Genomic DNA, 16,061 nt, shown 5'->3' on the forward strand with positions numbered 1-16,061 from the left:
TTTTCTTCTTTGGGGTAGCTCTCCACATTAACCTAAGGAGCAATATGTGTCATACCACTGGCACTGTCAATGCCACCATTAGACCTTTCTGATTCTGAAGAGGGAAATTAACAAAATGAAGAAGTGAAAGGTGTGGTGCTTGGTTCATATTATTGAAGCCCACTAAAACACTTAATGGATACTGTCATATCTCTGTCATAGATGACAGTTGAGGGGAAGGTGATTGTCAGTGTCATTGTTGACAGCTTTGTGGAACATTTGACAATTATAATTTGTAATGGGAGACAAATGGAGATGTGGTACAGGTAACACAGGTTTGGGAGTTGTCTATTTGCCTAACAAACATCAACGGATGATGGATTTGATAAAGTCCTTTTTCCTATGCATGCAAAAGGTCATACTGAGTGTGACGTATTGGCCTCTTACCCCTTCAGCGTAGACTGCTGGACACTGGAGTCCTGAGAACACTTTAACCCAGCCAACAATAATATACTACATTTAGGCTGCCATTTAGTGTTTAGGCTCCTTTCCTACACATGGGCAATGCTAGTTTGTTTAAAGGTGGTGTTGAAATGTGTAAATACCTTGCCCTCTAATTACTTCAATAACCCCTATTTGCTAATATAATGAGATCCAGAATGTGGAACACTTGAGTGATGGATGTGACTTTACAAGAACAGGCCCATAGGGCCTTCTGTAGTTCAAAATACATTAGTAAACAACAGATTCACAGTGAATCCTAAAACCAGTACTTTTGGCTCCCATGCTGATGGTTGGGGTGGGGGATATGCGACGTGAGTAATGATCATGGGGTCTGGGATTATCTGATGTATGTGTTCACCATTCACATACTCCTGAACACCCCCAAGTCTGTGCATAGATTAAAGGCAGGGGCCCCAGCACTTCCTGGTGTATGGGTGTTGGAGAAGAGGGGAGTTTGAATTCAACAGGACCCCCATTGCTTAGTGTTTGAGTAGAGTTTTGGCATTCTCTCTTTTGTCTGTTTTGTTTTGTCCCCCCTCTCCCTCTCCCTCCTCTGTGTCTGTTGGCTGATGAGTTTGTCTCTTTGTCTGGATTCAGTCAGACACTGCGTCACCTCCTGCCTACAGACAGACAGACTCAGAGATAACATCAGGGTGGCAGAGACTGGGGGAGGTTTGGAGGGAGGGAGAGAGGGAGGGAGAAGAGACAGATGTACAGACAGAGCCTGGCAATGGGGGATGGGTAGCTCTCACACATCAATCATTGGCTGTGTGCCGATGGAGCCAGTCTGTTGTAGCAGTTCATAGTTCAACACTCAGACCCACTCTACCAATGCTAATGAGTGCCTGGATCACTATGGGAAATGCTCCCAAACTATGTTCACAGACTAGCCTACACCCCGCTAAAAAGTTAATGCAGGAATGACCTCCGTAGAAAGATTAGAGGAGAGTAAAAAAAAAAATGCTCCTTGAAGATTATTCCTCCCCCTCTCAGACACAGACCCGCTCCACACAGTGGTGGGTTTCTCCAGGATTATAACACAGGCTGTAATTACCTCTGTCAGCCTCAGGTAACTGGAGTAAAGATTTTCCTTCCATCACACTGAATGGAAAGAGAGAGGCGGGTACGCGGCGTTCAGAAGCAAGGGGTGATAAGTGGACAGTATGGTGACCTCCGATAGAATGAAACAAGAAACTTTGTTGTCATGATGGAAATACGAGGTCCCGTTATACTGTTTGGATGGTGTCGGGAGGGAAAGTGCTCTTTAATGAGTGTAAGGTCACAAAAAATGGCTAAAGTCCTTTGCTCCCATCCCAATTTCATCAAGTGTGGGTGGAATAAGATGGGGACTGGCAAATGGGATTCAACGGAGAGGCTGTAAGTTGCTGAACGCTGTGTGAGGGTTTGAGGCGGACCCATATGGGCTCCCTTGGTATGAGGCATTAGCCTCCCCCTCAGAGCGGCTGGTATGGATATAGAAACAGAGGACAGAGGGTGAGCCAGGCTGTGCGGTGTGTGGGTGGTACTGAGAGGGAGAAACACTGACTTGCAGGCAGGCAGCTAGTGGAAAGGAGTACTGGCCCCTGGGACTGCAGCATGCCTGGGTAAGTGTGTTTCAGCGTCTGTGAAAAGTGTGTGTGTGTGGGGGGGGGGGGTTGTGTGTGAGTGAACGTTTGTGCGCGTGTGTGGTTTTGCATTGTGTTGATGCTGCATTACGTGGACATGCTCAGTGAATACGAAAGCCTCCGTGTCAAGGTAGAAAATGCACTACTAAGACCAATGTTTATGTTTAAATATTTAGGCCGAGGTCTTTTGTGTGCTACGTTTCAATTACGCTGTAGCATACTAGGGTATTATAGCAGCAGCTGTAATGGGTTTATTTGTGTGGATATGTGTGTAGCTACCGCTACTTTAATGTTGGATAGCCTTACCATTTTCCCCCTATTTATTAAGTACTTCAGTAGGGTCTGTGTCTATGGATTTTTGTGGCTAGTCAGCACCTAGATCAGGTACCTGAAGTGCGGGCTGCACACCAGGCTGTGTGGTGTTTGTTACTCTCTGCATGTTAAATATTACAGGTCTGTGCTCCAGAAATGTTTTCCCATGACTTGATGATCACGCTCCGCCTTGCACTGCTGGCCTGTCAATCTCCTGTTCCAGGGCTGTCATTCCTATGCCTGGCACGTTTCACCTCCAGGGCTTGTCTGCAGGCACTCTTTCCTGCATTGTCTTGTTATATGAACTCTCTTTTTATGATATTATTTTTTTTTTTTTTTACTGTACCCAGCTTTTGCAAATTATACACTTTATTATTATCAGTATTATCAGTGAGTATATCCTAGAACAAGCAAACGATGAGAAAGCGACCACTTATTTAGCATTGCTTCCTCGATCCAATCCCAGTGTCTTTGAAAATAAAACAAACTATGTGTCGGAGGGTTACCCGGGCTTACCTGTCTTGCAAACTGTTTTGGTACCGTTTACCATCTCTTTGGTGTTAGTGCGATTTGGTTAATGTTCTAGCCATTAAGCCGACTTTGTACCCTAAACCTACAGAACATTCTTTTTAATTCTTCCTGATGCCCTTTTAATAAGATTTTCAATTGCGTTGTGTTTTTTTCGTAGAATTGAAAAACCGATGAAGTGAAAGTGACCTAACATTGTCTCTGTGTATTTCCAGGGCCTTTCCACAGCACCGGCCTCTCAGGCCCCCTCCACACTATTAACATGGATGGCAGAGATGACTTCATTGAGCACAGCGAATGCCACAGCAACAATTCCCAGCAGGACAGCATTTCAGGTGGGCATCGGAGGCATTTTCCTGGCCCGATGTGACAATCTCTGGAGGGCTGTAGTGGGAGAGTATGACCTGCTGTGTGTTCTGTTGTCTGTCTATATTGATAGGGCTGTGTTTGCCTCCATAGAAGACAGTGATAGTGACCTGGACAACCACGACTCGTCCTCCAACACCTCCGTTGACGACCATATGACCTCCACCAAAAGAACACACCGCAGGGGAGTAAAGGAAGTGAGTGTCACATTCAGGTTTGCCCAGAACTGTTGTCATGTGTGACCACACTGCTTTTAGATGGGAATTGCGGGTTTGTTGCAATACTGTTTCTGAAAAGAATTTGGTAATGTTTTTATTGTTATTGTTTAGATGTAGAAGCGTTTACTCTGATGTCCATGCATGTTTTGCACAGACATTATGGTAGATGGTCCATGAACCATGGTCCATTCAGGGAGGCAGCCCAGCGTTTGGGACTTTCTATAGCCTTGTTACTTTGGCAGTGTTTTACTGTACTACAGTGACTAATGAAGCACTGTCTTAATAACTACAGTGTATTCTTGGCATGAATGCTTTAACTATTCCTTTTGAAACCAGCACAAGCGACAATGAGTACTGCCGGGAAACAGCCTGTCCCTACAGCTAATAAGTTAAAGTAGATTTTCATCTTTGCCTGTGCTGGAATGTCAACAATGTCGGCTGTGAAACTTCGATTTTTTTTTTTTTTACCCCTATCAGCTTCCTGCGTTAAATTCTCGAATTCACAGCATGTAGAGCATAGTGTGTCTAACAAAATACAATACAAATGACAACCTACGGTCGCATTACTCATTTATACTTAGCAGGAGCCAATAGACTTTGGTAACTGTGGGCTTTGCTTCTGCGATTCCCTTTGAGTGTCTCTGGTACATAAAAAGAACCACTGCATTATAATTCACTGCGTGGTCAGATTGAATGCTCCATCAGCCAGTGCAGCCGTGTCAGTTGGTGTCTCCTTCCTGATGTCCATGGTCTACTACAGATCTCAGGACCATCTGGCCCTCTGGGCTTTTATGAAAATGTCATTGCTCCACCCAGCACTGTCCGTTTCCAGAATAATCTGTGGAGAGTGATGTTATACAATAAACATACAGCACAGTCTGATTGCACCGGAGGAAACCGTTAGTTAATTGTAAACCTGTGACTTCATGAAGTAAATCCCTATTCAGATGTGATCAGTTTTACTAAGTTGGTTGAGTCACCACATCTGTATTTTAAGACTCATTTATGACAAAGCTGCTGTCTTTAATTTTAACATGGCGAGAGAGTAATAATTCCAGCCTGAATTAATGTTATTTTCCCCAATTTCTTCAAATAATATTTAAGCAGTGCAAAAGGATGTTACATGGGTACAGAATTTAACAGGTGCTATTAGTAGTTTCAGGAAGGTGTAAATGGCATACTAAAACCAAAGTTCTGTACATTAGTCATAATTTGACACACCATAGAGTATCTGCCCATTACAACTACTATAGTCTGCATCATGCTATGTGAATTCTCCCTGGGGTAAGGACTAGGAGACCGGTCAAACCTGGTGGAGGCATACCAAAGAAGATTCCGAGCTGTGATCGCTGCCAAAGTATTGATTAAAGGGTCTGAATAATTATGTTCATGACATTTCAGTTTTTTATTTTCAATAAATTGGAATTAGGGCCCTATGAAACAGTTAAATTTTTTCCCCCTTTTTTCCCCCGCACCTTATGACAATGTAGACGTGTAGGCCGCTATAGCATGTACATCGAAATGGTCCTCATGTACATTCAAAACATTGTACTATCTGTCCCAAGGGGGCTATGCCCCAAATGTATTGTGATACTGGCAACGCCTCTGATTCACGCTAATTTTATCATCAGAAATCAGTGGTGCAACAAATCACAATCGGATCATTTTTCACATCAGAAAAAGGAGACAAATATTACTTTGCTTTCCATTAATTACTTAAAGAACACTTAAAGCAAAGAATTTTTCAATGTTTCAATACAATCTGAATAAAATATTCTATACTCAATTGTTAAATTAAAGTGCAATATGAGCCAATATACCTTCTTCCTTTGAAGAGTAGTGAATGAAAAAATTGCCTGTGTCCACATCATAAAAAAATGATTTTAAAAAGCTTATAACTTAAAAAATAACAAATTATTTTTCAAAAAGACAAGGATGTTGACATTGTCTGGGGAGAGGGTTGACCTCTTTGCAGTCACTATGTCCCCTGCCGTGGAGAACACCCTCTCGCTGGGAGTTCAAGTGCCAGGCACAGCCAGGGAGTGTCTCGCCATGGCAATGTGAGGGTATTTACACTCACTGCTTTTCCCCCAATGTGAGGGTATTTACACTCACTGCTTTTCCCCCAATGTGAGGGTATTTACACTCACTGCTTTTCCCCCAATGTGAGGGTATTTACACTCACGGCTATTCCCCCAATGTGAGGGTATTTACACTCACGGCTATTCCCCCAATGTGAGGGTATTTACACTCACGGCTATTCCCCCAATGTGAGGGTATTTACACTCACGGCTTTTCCCCCAATGTGAGGGTATTTACACTCACTGCTATTCCCCCAATGTGAGGGTATTTACACTCACTGCTATTCCCCCAATGTGAGGGTATTTACACTCACTGCTATTCCCCCAATGTGAGGGTATTTACACTCACTGCTATTCCCCCAATGTGAGGGTATTTACACTCACTGCTTTTCCCCCAATGTGAGGGTATTTACACTCACTGCTTTTCCCCCAATGTGAGGGTATTTACACTCACTGCTATTCCCCCAATGTGAGGGTATTTACACTCACTGCTATTCCCCCAATGTGAGGGTATTTACACTCACTGCTATTCCCCCAATGTGAGGGTATTTACACTCACGGCTATTCCCCCAATGTGAGGGTATTTACACTCACGGCTATTCCCCCAATGTGAGGGTATTTACACTCACGGCTATTCCCCCAATGTGAGGGTATTTACACTCACGGCTATTCCCCCAATGTGAGGGTATTTACACTCACTGCTATTCCCCCAATGTGAGGGTATTTACACTCACTGCTATTCCCCCAATGTGAGGGTATTTACACTCACTGCTATTCCCCCAATGTGAGGGTATTTACACTCACTGCTATTCCCCCAATGTGAGGGTATTTACACTCACTGCTATTCCCCCAATGTGAGGGTATTTACACTCACTGCTATTCCCCCAATGTGAGGGTATTTACACTCACTGCTATTCCCCCAATGTGAGGGTATTTACACTCACGGCTATTCCCCCAATGTGAGGGTATTTACACTCACGGCTATTCCCCCAATGTGAGGGTATTTACACTCACGGCTATTCCCCCAATGTGAGGGTATTTACACTCACTGCTATTCCCCCATGCCAGTGGATCACAACCCACTTGAATGGCGCTTGCTGCCTTTTAGGAGGCCACCTACTCTTTGATAATGTTGGGAAACGTCTTGCCTGTGTCCTTGCTAGCAAGCTCCTTCATGGCCGACTTCTTTTTTGGAGGAGATTCCTCTGTGTCTGGCCATGTCTGCTCCTGTGGTTCTGGTCCTCTCTAATGGCAGACTTGAAATCTCTGGTGATACTGCTGTCTTCCTCGCTTGGGGCTGTGGATTGTAGAATCGTTGTTTTCAGAGGTAGGATCATGGGCACAGACGGCCAGTGCTCATTGGGGTTGTAACCGTTTTGAGGAGTTTGGGCACCTGGAGGACCTCCTCAGCGTCATCAGACAAGCTGACGATATCTTAATTTTTTCCAGGGTCTTTTCTGTCAGTGCGGAGTATATAGCTGCCTTTTGCTCAGGATCGCGCTCCGACATGTCATAAGTGGAGTTCCATCTTGTTGTGATGACCAAATCTAATGTAATTTATCATGTAACTTTTTATTAGGGCTGTCTAAGTTAATGCGTAAACATGTCCGATTAAGATGTAGCCTAATCCCGGTCTTTTTTTTTTTTGTGCCATTAGAGAATTTAACATTTTTGAGCCTCAGAGCCATCCATAGCTAGTGCTTGACTTAAGCGGGAGCTGTCAGGATTGCGGTACTCACCTGCACTTAATGTTTACTGGTAACTTTATTGGCAGTTGACCTATCCTGAGCGCATCGCAGGTATTTTTTTCAGTAAATTATTTGAGAGTAGGCATTTGTGTCATGAATGCTCTGCTATAATGTTTACCCCACTCTAGATAATGACTCCTGCCTTACAACAGGTTAGTGTGCTGTGGACTACACATCCATCAATTCAGTCCGTCAGCCTGCAAATTGGAATATCTCTACTTGCGTCCCGCAAGTCAATCTCGCTCCAAAAACCAATAGGTCTGACCCTCTTCACTATCCTGTCCCGAGTCAGTGCGTTGCTGGAATCCACCATTTAACTCCATGCTTGTAAATGGGTAGATTGTCAGTATTTATTGTTTGTGCTTCTCTAAGCTAAGCATTAGCTCAATGTCGTCGCCAGTAGCGTTTCCATCTAAGCATATTCTAATAGTGGAATGAACAAACAAATTGCATGCTCTGCTTAAATAACATATCTCACCTGATTTAATGTTTGAGGATAAGCATCTCTAGCAACCTTGACTAGTTTATACCATTGCCTGTTCAAGTATCCTATTTTATTAGGAATCACTTAAAGAGAGACAAGTATTTGGATGTAGCTAACCATCCATCAGGAAAGCTACAGGAATGTTTACAGGCATATTTCAGCCTAAACATCAACGTACAATACCTTGAAAAGCGTAGGTCTGATTTAGTGTTAGATCAAATGCCTGCACACCCTGCAGATCTCCAGATAAGAAGGGCTATAGACTGACTGGGCTTTGACTAGTTGAATTCCTTAAATTCCAAGTCAGGCACTGTCCATAGTTAACAATATAGCACAGTATGTCTTTAAAGTAATGCACTGATTTTTAAAACAGGAAAGTGTGAAAGGATAAACTTTGAACACAAAAATGTAAGTTAATGGTGTTTAACTACAGAAGTTTGATATTTATCAGGATTGATTGTTTTAATCGCATGACAGCACTTTTTTTTTTTGTTATTTGCAATATTTTATTCAAAAGAATTTCAGTATAATCGATATTTCTATTTTTATTAGTGTGCATTTTTCAGTAGTACATTATGCCCGCCATCCCTCCTCCCTGAATGGGCTGGTGCAACCGTGCAACTCCCGGGCTGGAAATGAGTCCCAATCCGGCCCTGACCGTAGCTCATCGTTTGGAATATATAATTAGGTCTATTTAAAAAAAATATATCTTTAATCAATTTCAATAAATGATGGAAAATTCTGCGGTGTTTCAGGTTTTACAGTTGATCCCATTTTTGTGTGTGATGTTTTTTTTGTATTTAGAATCGGTCTTTAACACAGCAAAATGTAACCGAAATGAAGGAATCTGAATATCTTACACAGGCACTGAAGCTATTTCTGTTAAAGGTTTTACGTTTTGATCTCTTTAGTTTGATGTGATCTGTTGTTCACAGGGCAACACCGTGAATGAGACCGTGGTCTCAGTTGGTTTCCTCCGGTGTAAATAAAGCTTAAATAAAACAAGGAATCCAAACGTGTCGTCCACAGTGTCGCTACATTAGCAGTGACTGCATGTGTTTTGTGCTCCTCAGGAGAGTGAGGAGGGGGCCAACCTGATGAGCAGCTATGTGTGTCCTCTGTGCACCCTGGAGTTCAGCAGCCCTGAGCAGCTTATCACACACGTCTACCAGGTGAGGCTGGACTAGTGGAGTGGCATTCCAACACGACTCCAAACGCTCAGACAGCTTCCGCAGCCTTAATGGTGGGGTCAGGGGGCTAATGGGCTAGTAGCGGGTAATCATCTTGAAACCTCCGGTCGGTTCTGGCGTCACTCTTCTAAAGAAGGGATCTATCGGATCCAGTCACGTGATTGTTCTCTGGGTTATGGATGTTTCCTCCTATTTCAAGTTAAGTCAGTGTTTTGGATTGTCCTGGGTTTTTACAAGCAGCCATGTCCTTTTCCATGATGTACAGTGGGGACCGTGTGTCTATTTGTTCTGTGTTTCGTTAGGTATGGACTGAAGCTGGTCACATTTAGGCTGCTGATTAAACTCCCCGAAACACAGCATTACGGTTTACCTAATGAAATGATCTCTCTCTCAGCACACGTCTCTGATGGGCAGTAGTAAGAGCTATGTGTGCCCAGTGTGTGGCCGTGCTCTCAGCTCGCCAGGCTCCCTGGGGCGTCACCTTCTCATCCACTCTGAGGACCGTCTCTCCAACTGTGCCGTGTGTGGGACACGCTTCACGGACACAAACAACTTCAACAGGTGTGTACCTCCATCGTCCTCATGGCAGCCCTCTGTCAGGATGTCCTGCTCCACACCAGGTCTGCACAGCTAACCAAATTATGACCAGAATTGCCACGTTGATTTGTGAGATATCCAATCGCCAACTTCTGAGATTTTCGCCTCTGAGAATGAATGAAAGGTGCATGGTACAAACCGCCGGTCAAGTGTCCTCTGTAAGGGGGTCCAACAAAAGGTCTGTCTTAGCTTAGTTTTTTACATTTCTTGTAATTTAAGTTAATACCTAGACATATCCCATAATTGTATGCAGTGACGCACAGAAGTGACAGACCCAGGCTGTATAGTATAGGCCCCCTGCAGAGCCAGGCTGTACAGTATAGGCCCCCTGCAGAGCCAGGCTGTACAGTATAGGCCCTCTGCAGAGCCAGGCTGTACAGTATAGGCCCCCTGCAGACCCAGGCTGTACAGTATAGGCCCCCTGCAGACCCAGGCTGTACAGTATAGGCCCCCTGGGATGATGTAACACAATCTTTCATGTTTCTTGGGTATTTAAGTTTTTTTCAAATGTCAAATTGAGTTGTAACTTCAAATGCTAGTGAAGACGTCTGTTTCAAGAGTGGCACCGACATATTGTCCCAAATACACCCTTCAAGATCAGTGCCAGCAAACATATCAGAGAAAATACTTCTCAAAGGTTGATCAAGTTTGCCCGAATACTGGCAATGGAGCAAACATTAAAGGAGAAAATACCACAAGTTGTTTCAGACACAGGCTCGACCTTTGGTAATAAATGGAAATTAGTAATACATTTTAGATGTTTCAGTGTCATTTATTTATTTTTTTTCAGTTTGCCCATTAATGAAGTCAAAATGTCTATGATAGACAAGCACACAGAATGTTATGTCACAATTCATATTTGTAATTTCCATATTTGGTCGAAGTTCAATATTCTATCCAAATCGTGCAGCGCTTCAGCCTTTAACACACATGGACATGGGTAACCTGAAGAGGTCAGAGTTTAGCTAGAGTCGGTGTCTGTCTGCTCGGTGTTGGGCTGGTTCTTACTTCTCCCTCTGCATCATTATCCAGGGAGAAGCTCCGCGAGGTCCTGAACACCAGCAGCAACATGGAGTGCAGCAGTGGAGATGAGAACTGCTCCATGTCCCAGTCGGTCTCTGGCAGCCCCATGGGAAACCCTGGTAATGGTGCCGGACACATCCACGGACCTGGCCACAACCAAGCCCAAGGACATGGCCCGGTGCAGAACCACGGCCCACACCATGGCCCGGGGCACAACCCTGGAAACAGCCACGGTTCGGGACATAATCCCGGCCAAGTCCCGGTACACAACCCAGGACACAACACTGGCCAAGTTCCTGGACACAACCCGAACCTAGGCCAAGGACACGGTCCGGGTCACAACCCTGGCCAGGTTCCGGGACACAACCCGGGTCACAACCCTGGCCAAGGGCATGGACACAACCCGGGACACCCACTGCCCTCACTGCACCACAGCCTCCTGTCCTCGCCCCCCTCCTTCCCTGACGCCCTCAGCCCCTCATCAGGCTTGCCCCTGCTGCCTGACCTCCTGAACCCTATGCCTGTGCACCCGGCTGGGGTGCTGCTGGTGTGTAACAGCTGTGTGGCCTACCAGCAGCTGGTGGACGCCCAGTCTCCCATGAGGAAGTGGGCCATGCGCCGGAAGAACGAGCCGGTGGAGGCCCGTATGCACCGCCTGGAGCGTGAGCGCACCGCCAAGAAGAGCAAGCGAGAGCACGAGTCGCCCGAGGAGCGAGAGCTGCGTCGGCTGCGGGACCGCGAGGCCAAGCGGATGCAGAGGCTGCAGGAGACCGAGGAGCAGCGGGCAAGGAGGCTGCAGAGGGACCGGGAGGCCATGCGCATGAAGAGGGCCAACGAGACGCCGGACAAGAGGCAGGCCCGACTGATCCGTGAGAGGGAGGCCAAGAGGCTGAAACGGAGGCTAGAGAAGATCGACCCCTCCCTCAGGGGTCAGATCGAGCACGACCCGGCTGCCATGGCCGCTCTTACAGCAGACATGAGCCTGTTCCAGTTCCCCTGCCCCATGCCTGTCCCTTCTCTGGACAATGGCCTCTTCATGAAGCTGCCCTAGCAGGACCGGGCCGCCACGGACCACTTTCCGGACTACTAAGAGTTAACACTGACCTCTCCAATACACCTTTGGACTTAAGAAGTCACAAATTGAACCATTCCATGCTGGTTGAAATCCCAGCGGAAATACCCAAACTCCTGTGTCAACAAACGTTAATTTATTACAAACTAGCAGGATGATTTAACAGGGTAAATAATGTTTCAATTCACAGTAAATATCGTTAAAGCATGTTGTAAAGAAAATTTTTACTGTTCTGTTTTGGGGGCGATGTTAGACCGCCCCTTGTGATGGGAGAAGTTCCACTTCCATAGAGGAGGATTATCTTTTGCACATGGACCTCCAGCGATGGGAGTGGGTAATGTAGCCCACAGCTCTCTCCCTCCCCCCTGGTCCTCTCTGCCAGCCCCATGGCTGGGGTAGCCTCACCTCTCTGTCTAACGCTGCCAACATGGGTTTCTGCTCTGGTTAGCTCATATCCACACAATCAACTACCTCACCAAGGGCAAAAGCCAAACCCTATCAGTCCTGTGGTCTGCGTTCTGACAGCTTCCAAAGCTCCTTGTGTACTTGTGTACACACACACACACACACACACACACACACACACTACAGAAGATAATGCCGGATATGTCTTTGGTTTGTCTGAGTGTTTATTTTTGGACCCAATTACGTCTCAAGCACCAGGGCTGAACATTCATATAACAGGACTGAACATTCAGAACAGTCAGATATGTATGGTATAAAACAGGAAACGATAGAAAACGGGCCTGTTCTATACATCACAATTTTATCTGATCATCTCTGCATATGAAATGAGCGACAAAACCCCTTTCAACTCAGTATACACTGCCACACTGCGGGTTTGCCTTTATCAGTCATATTGACCATTCCCAATCAGTGTGTTTTTAAAATACTTTCTCTACACTCCGTGTTAGTCATCTCTATGACATGTGAACTGACAATTTAAATTTACTAGAATTGTTCTAATTGCCCAAAACCGTCGTATACAGAATGACTTCCTTGCTCAACCAACTTATTATATGTAGGTCAATGTGTCAGGGTATATTGGAAATATCTGTATTTTTCACATTTGTTTACATTCTGCCGCTCCAAATGAACATAAGCATGGTCAGAAGTCCTTATTGCCCAGTTGACCCCGGACCAGTGGGGAGAGAACTAATCTTACTATTTGCTTCATAGACCTCATTCCAATACATATTTATGCAAAGTGAATATACAGTATATTTTGTGATTATTATTTTATTTTTTCTGGGGGAGGGGGGGGTTGTTTGTTTCTATATATTAGATGAAATGTACACATTTTGCCATATTTGGTTCTATACTGTATGTGTTATTTTCTTTCTCTTTGGTAATTTGTTCTCAGTTTCTTGCCTCAGAGGTTACCTCCGATACAACACACTTCACCACTGAGTTCTGCAGATCCAAATTGACAGTGTTCCAGGTTTCTGAGTGGTGTACTACGTACCTCGCTAGATCCACCCAGCGTTTATTTATTAACATGCTTCTATTAGCTCTGCATTCCAGCTCAGGCTTAATGTGTATTTTGAAGTTCGATGTGTTTTTTCTGTCGCTAGCTAGTAAGCGCAGGGCTAGTTAAACAGTAAGCTCTTCATTGAGACAATGCTGGACCATATGACAGTGCCACATTTCCATTTGTGGTGAAATTCAAAGGTTATCTTGCAAATTCAGCAGGCTGAAATGGGCAATGCTGTCAGCCTTCATCGTTCGTTTGTCATCTGGGATATGTATCAACTCACAGAGCCCTTTCCTGCAATCCTATTGCAAATGTATTTGTTATACACTTATTATTTTTTTTACCGTTTGTTAATTTTCCCATGCATTCTGTCATTACTAAATGTGTAATGTGGTTGGTATTTTTAAACATTTTAACACTATTTAAATAATACAGGATTGGATCAGTCGTCTTCCTCAAATGAAGGGCATGAGGCATTATTTGTGGGGGAGGCATTTGATTGTATGCTGCATATAAAACCATGTGGAACTGGGAAAAGAACAAGGTGCAATCATGATTCTGTCATTTTACAGGTCAAAGTCAAAGCCAGAATTTCCTACTTGGAATCCCAACTATGGCGACTGTCTAAAACAGATTTGATGCAGTAGAAATTGAGCCACATTTGTATGACATTCATCCCAAATTTCAACTTAGAGTTGACAGAAGTGACCTCGCTAACTCCTTAAACCGGGTATGTAGTACACCTCTCTGCAGTGTTCTTCAAGAAAGCAACAGAAGCTCAAAGTTTGAGCCACTCGCAGGCTAAAGACCACCAGGAAATAGTGCCCCCTCAACAGGGGTCAAAACAGTTCCATTCTAGGTGTCCACAGATGTTAGTCTAGGAGTGGTTCAAACCTCTATGCAAGTGTTATTTGCTCCAAGGAAATTTGATATGTTCTTTTAAAACTATGCAGAGTGCAGGGAAAAAAATGGACTCCAATATATAGAACTGTGCAACTCAGGCAATGTAACTCAGTGAGGGCCGTTTGGCCATGGCTGCCATGCCCTGGTCCTTGAACTTTATTTCAGCAGGTTTATGTCACTAATCATTTAAGAGATACAGAGAGCAGAACAATGCTGAAGAATGGCTGGGATTCATTTCCACCCACCATAGTGATGTTGACACCGTGACGTTCTTTGCATTCATTCATCCCATGCCTACACACTTGTGGGGACTCCCAGAAGCAGCCGGTTTGGTGCGATCAAGGGGGAGACCACACACTCATCTGATTCGGGAAAAGGAAAGCATAGCTGTGACGGAGGTCACCCTGGAAGTAGTTGGGGGTCTTTAAACAGTACTCAAGATCAATCTGTGAGTTAAGCTGATCTTTGGAATAAGAGCTACTGTATAAGTACTGCAATGCAAGTTTAATTTAATTGAGCCCAAAGTTGCCATATAAATGATTATTCTTTGATAAATAATCAAAGTATTGACATCCCTGCCAAGTACGGAACGTATAGAGAACTTTCAATAATGAATACTGGGTATTCTGACTGATCTTAAACTGGCTGCTGATCTGTGTCCTTCTTCAGAAACAGTAGATGAATACTATGTGGAATATGCTCTTGAATATTAAAATACTACAAAGGACATGGTATTTACAGTTTCCCAGATGTGTGTGTGTGCTTTGCAACAGCGCTGTCTGAGGCTCTGCCTTGCGTGACAGTTGCGAGGGGGTAAACACTGCATGTCGTGAACATCCATTTGCCCTAGAATGGTTAAATATGAGCTTGTATTGTACTGTTTTTCAATGCCTGCCTGTTTTTTTTCCTCTCAATTTAATCAAAAGATATTTTTAATGTTCTTGAAATGTTGGCCTTTTTACTAGTCTACCGGGATATTCTTTTGATGTCCATGTTTACAAAATACATCCTTTTACAAAGGCCAAAATGAATGAGGATGAACTTAAGTGAAAAAGAGAACACTATGCCAGTTCTGTTTTCAATGGAACCGATGGGTCCTTTTGGGCAGGCGTTCTGTTACTGGATTAACAGATGTACAGATGATAATGAAAGCAGGAGTAGAATGTGAAAATAAACATTGACTTTACGACAGAGCGGGTGTCAGTCTGTCTCGTTTTCAGAGTTCACCCTAGGCACAAAGTCAGCAAATAGAGCCACAGAAATAGATGCTCTCTCTCTGGGCCACAAAGGCCTCTATTCAGGGCAGACAGTGTCATAAACCTCTGTAACACCTACACAATGTAGTGCTGTCCAAAGCTAACTCTGGGATGTGTTGTGAGCAGCGCAGACCACAAGAACATGGAATGACATGAAAATATCACTGGTTTATTGTACTGTACTTAACCTGCTCTCTTTATATCGTTGTTCATTTGAAGACGTGTTTTACTGCTGCTGGGACAATTATCATCATCATCATAATTCTTCCGCTTATCCGGGGCCGGGTCGCAGGGGCAGCAGTCTAAGCAGAGACTCCCAGACTTCCCTCTCCCTAGACACTTCCTCCAGCTCTTGCGGGGGGACACCGAGGCGTTCCCAGGCCAGCCTGGAGACATAGTCCCTCCAGCGTGTCGTAGGTCTTACCCCATATTCCCGAAGCACTCTCCACAGGATGCCGTGAGGGACACAGTTGAATGCCTTCTCCAAATCCACAAAACACATGTGGATTGGTTGGGCAAACTCCCATGAACCCTCCAGCACCCCGTAGAGGGTATAGAGCTGGTCCAGTGTTCCACGGCCCGGACGAAACACACTGTTCCTCATGATTCCAAGGTTCTACTAATCGGCCATATTCTCCTCTCCAGAACCCTGGCATAGACTTTCCCGGGGCAATTAACCATTGGTAATGTAAACCTGTAAA

General features: G+C 44.6%; 1 protein-coding gene across 12 annotated transcripts in view; it reads left to right on the forward strand.

Moving 5' to 3' along the window:
• Nucleotides 1-14,838, forward strand: part of LOC105016628 (zinc finger protein 821) — a 28,448-nt gene extending 13,610 nt beyond the window's left edge. For 9 of the 12 annotated variants that reach the window (XM_020053774.2, XM_020053769.2, XM_020053765.2 and 6 more), the window contains 5 exons: nucleotides 3,164-3,283; nucleotides 3,408-3,511; nucleotides 8,919-9,017; nucleotides 9,430-9,596; nucleotides 10,665-14,838. In XM_020053774.2, coding sequence (XP_019909333.1) covers nucleotides 3,211-3,283; nucleotides 3,408-3,511; nucleotides 8,919-9,017; nucleotides 9,430-9,596; nucleotides 10,665-11,706 — 1,485 coding nt within the window. In that variant the 5' untranslated portion in view covers nucleotides 3,164-3,210 and the 3' untranslated portion in view covers nucleotides 11,707-14,838. Of the gene's footprint in view, nucleotides 1-7; nucleotides 2,088-3,163; nucleotides 3,284-3,387; nucleotides 3,512-8,918; nucleotides 9,018-9,429; nucleotides 9,597-10,664 lie in introns of those variants that run through there. The other 3 variants (XM_020053771.3, XM_010880588.4, XM_020053760.2) reach the window with 3 other exon arrangements.
• Nucleotides 14,839-16,061: the final 1,223 nt, after the last annotated feature.

Source organism: Esox lucius, chromosome 2, assembly GCF_011004845.1.
Source record: "Esox lucius isolate fEsoLuc1 chromosome 2, fEsoLuc1.pri, whole genome shotgun sequence".
Lineage (NCBI taxonomy): Eukaryota > Metazoa > Chordata > Actinopteri > Esociformes > Esocidae > Esox > Esox lucius.